Source organism: Lolium perenne, chromosome 5 (genome assembly GCF_019359855.2).
Source record: "Lolium perenne isolate Kyuss_39 chromosome 5, Kyuss_2.0, whole genome shotgun sequence".
Taxonomy (NCBI): domain Eukaryota; kingdom Viridiplantae; phylum Streptophyta; class Magnoliopsida; order Poales; family Poaceae; genus Lolium; species Lolium perenne.
In genome coordinates, this window is record NC_067248.2 from 5,553,168 (window position 1) to 5,557,406 (window position 4,239).

Below are 4,239 nucleotides of genomic sequence, written 5' to 3' on the forward strand. Positions count from 1 at the left end.
GCCACTTCATGTATCTCATACAAAACTAGGAAGTGTCAAAAATTAATTTTGATTTCGGAATTTGCAAGCTATCTTTGGTTCAGTTGCTAATCTAGCCAGAATCGTGGGTCGGCTTTTTCCTCACCCAACGAACATAAAAATTTTACACAATACAAGGAATTAGTCTCTGTCAAGTTGACGCTGGCACAAAACTACATGTCCATGCCACATGTAGTGCCATGGTATGGTACTCTCTCCGAACCATATTACTTGCCACTAAATAGATGTATCTACTCCCTCTATCTCAGTTTACTAGGCATGCAGGTGTACCTAGATCGTCAATTTGATCTACATAATATAAATTATATAACATAAAAATTATACCATTAGAAAGTATAAAATCTAAAATTTCTAATGGTATATTTTTTGTAATATATATCTTATGTTAAGTTGATTAAATTGACGACCTAGGGATACAAGTAGGAGTAGTAAACTGAAACGGAGGGAGTACAATTAAAATATATCTAGATACATCTATATTAATGTCGAGTAATATGAATTGGAGGGACTATCAATATTTCACAAAGAACAAAAAAACATAACATGAATGCAATACAACTACATAATCTGAACACAAAGCAAGGATCAGATTCCTACAAATCAGTAGTAACCATCAACACATATACACCTTCAAAGTTTTGTAACATAATAGATATGCGTCGCATATATGTTCCCGATCGTCCTTTTCATGATCGTCGTTTCCTGATCGTCATTTCCATGATCGTCATTTCCCAATCGTCCTTTTCAGTGAAACCTCTCTGACAGACAAGGAAACAAGATAACGAAGTCGTTGTAAAACATTTTCCCTAAAACTTCTAGCGTTGCATTTCTCATGCCATGGAATTAGCCAGACTAAATGAATGTTACGAATCAATGACATTTTGATCTCTAACTAACTGTAACTGCTAGTGTGCCTGCCGCCCTTCCCCGTAAAAATAAATAAATAGTAGTGTTCCATTGTCAGACGTACAGCACTTGTGCTTCAGGGTTTAGCACTTGTGACTAGGTCGATCGCATGTTCTGCAGCTGACTTTTCTGTTCATTACCAACCAATCAGTGCTTCCAATAAAACATACTATTTCTTCTTACACACCCAACACAAGCACAAGAAACAATGGAATGTTCCAATCCTGGCTCAGCCTCTGTCACTTGGAGTTGACACCGACGGAAGGCCGACTGCAGTGCAGAGTCGGTGTCATGCTGATCAATTGGTCTATGGCAGAAGAAGAAAGACGGAAGTTGCATAGAGAGGCAACTCATGCATATGCAAGTATATGCAACCCACAAAGGATGTATTCTGAATCGAGAAGACAGAAAGCTGAAGATTGCTGCTGCAGATCAGTTGCAGAACCTGACATATTCTGAATCCAGAAGATGCTGCAGAGTGCTCTTCCTTTTCTTCTGGATTACACTTTCTAATTCTCCTAACCACAAAGTTTTTCACACGATTAACTGAACTTAACCAGCAATACTGCTACTACAAAACGATACTAGTACCAAAGAAGAAGCACAATCAGAAGATGATTGATCAGGAGATAATTAACTAATCAAGCATCTCTAGGATCCAACTCGGGCAGCTTGGCCATCCTGACCATGCTCTGCTCCACGACGCCGTTGTTCCTCTTGCAGGACAGGCTGCCCAGCCCGAGCCCCGCCCACGCGAACCGCCGCTGTTCCTTGGCCGCCCTCCTCCCTCCGTCGCCGCTTCGGCCGCCGGTGCTCTTTGTGCAGGCCAGGTACGCAGCCAGGAACGGGTCGTCCTCCGGCCGGACGGCGCGCGAGACGCCCCTCGTCGACAGCCGGCCCGGCGGCGGCGGCACGGACAGCCGCCGCGTCGGCGCCTGGCCCTTCCTTGGCCCCTCCGGCACGCCGCGGGGTTTCATGGCTGGCGCCGGTGCAAGCTTCGTGATGCCCTGCTCGTGATCCCACGACAAGACCACGGTGGCCGGCGCCTTCTTTGGGCTTTGCGGCATGCCACCACCGGCATCAATGGCCGCTTTGGGCACGATCGGCTCGTGCTCCCACGAGAAAGCCACGGTGACCGGCGCCGGAAGCAGGGCCTCTTCTTGCCCCATGGACAAAGATACCAGCTAACCAACTAATCAACACCGGCCTGCCAACGCGCGGATTCTTGATAGTAGAGTAGCTTTTTTCTTGGTGTGTTTGTTCTTGGCGGCGTGAGGAAGTTGGCTAGGACGAGGAAGAGCAGGGGGCAAATGGGTGGATCATGAAGGCATCATGCGTCCATGCATGTCAAGGGTGTGCTCCATGGGAGTAGTGGAGATTTATGCTTCATAGGCGGTTATGGTTTTGATTAATGCAGGGACGGCCAAATGGATGAGATTGTATATATGGACTGATGGAGGCGAATGGTTTATACTTGGCAACCGTATTCTATTCTTGTACGCATGCATGAGCTAGAAGACATTGTTAATTGGGGGATTAAAAGTCTATGGAGAAATTAGGAAAATACTAGCAGTAGTACAAGAGGGGTAAGGAATGAATGGTTGGGGTATGAAGAGTCTATGGAGCAAATTAGGAAGATAAACAATAGAGAGCCAAATGATTCTAGTCAGTGCTTGGAATAAACTGGAGGGAATGAAATGTTTGGTACTACCATTGCAGGGAGTAGATTCCAATATTCAATCTAGAACTTCTAGACTTCCATTGCAACGGTAATACCTTATTAAGTAAGCAGTAATAACGATGCTAAGTTACAACGCAATGGTCAAAGCACAGTTCATGACTTGATAACGGTGTGTCCATGCATGTTCTTGGTATAATAGTTTGAGACAAAAAAAAGTGGAATTATAATATAGTGGCTTCGAATATGAAGCTTCCAAGCAATGTTGAACCGTGTTTCTGAATTCTGTCTTGCTTCATCTGCTGTTGTTGGTCAATGAGTTATCTATCAATTACTCTATTTGTGCATCATTGTAAGATGTTTTAAGTATTTTTTAAAGTAGATTAGATACAAACCAAAGTGAGTGAACCTACACATTAAAATTGACTAGATACAAACTAAAGTGGATGAGACAAACAAAATGCTTTAACATCTTACATTTTCAAACATAGAGAGTACCTGGAAGCAAAGAAGAACACATATATCAATATACCGCGATAAACAGAAACAAGGCTTGGAAAAGCATTCATACAGTTTGTTGCTATCAGGTGGTTGCTAAATCATTGTCATGTATTCTAAAGGACATCAGAAAACGGCAAGACGGAAATAGCTAAAGGCATCCAAACGGATGAGCATGCACCAAGCGATACGTGCTAAAGACATGAAAGCTATAAAATAATGGAAAATGAATAGAAATTTCATACCTTCAATTTTAATACCCACTCCGGTTGATGATAAATGTAATTGGTTTTGTACAAATTCATACTCCCTCCGGAATACTAGTAAGTATCGGAGATTTAGTGCAAAGCTATTACAACTTATAATAAATCACCGATACTTATATGGATCAAAAGGACTAATAAATCACCGATGCTTATTATGGAGTGAAGTGTTGCCATTATTTATAATAATGTTAAGCATGTGAAAAAAGTATATATTTAGGATGGCCAACGTATATTACGACTAGCCAGCCATGTCATATAATTGGCCAGGATGAACCAGCTTTTCCATAATTGTAATATACACGGATCAATGACACTACTGTTCGGAACCAACCAGTTGATCCTAGGGTTTCCCCCAGAACTGCAAGGAGAGTGGAGCGGGGGAAACCGCGACGTCCTCCATGGAGGAATGGTAATACCCGCAGGCGCTGCCACGTCGGTGTCAGACAGGCCCCATCACCCTATTGTGGTCCGCACCGCGTGAAACCACCGCCGCATGGCCCAGATACCCGCCGCGCGCGCGGTAGTCCCAGCCGTATGGGCGCCCATGCCTTCGGCCGTCAGGCCTCCTGCCCACCGTCCGCACCTACCGTCCCAGCCGTATGAGCGCCCGCCTATCACCCATAGGGAACGACAGCACGGGAGCGTTTTCTTTTTTTGCCAAATTCACCAGCAGCAGCTCCACCTCTTCATTAAATGTGTGAAGAAAATAATTTGTCTGTCAATAGAAAAACAGGCTGAAAAGTCATCATTTGGTCTTTGTGTCGCTGTTGTTAGACGTTTGATACATGTTAAACAGAAGGACAAACTTGTAAAAGAAAGTACAACTTATGCATAACTCACAATCAAATAAAG

The 4,239-nt window shown here is 43.7% G+C and overlaps 1 protein-coding gene across 1 annotated transcript; it reads right to left on the reverse strand.

The window, feature by feature from the left end:
• Positions 1-1,334: 1,334 nt before the first annotated feature.
• On the reverse strand, positions 1,335-2,404 carry LOC127326324 (uncharacterized). Its single transcript, XM_051353199.2, has one exon. It carries the CDS (start codon positions 2,112-2,114, stop codon positions 1,587-1,589), a length of 528 nt encoding a protein of 175 aa, XP_051209159.1. The 5' UTR covers positions 2,115-2,404; the 3' UTR covers positions 1,335-1,586.
• Positions 2,405-4,239: the final 1,835 nt, after the last annotated feature.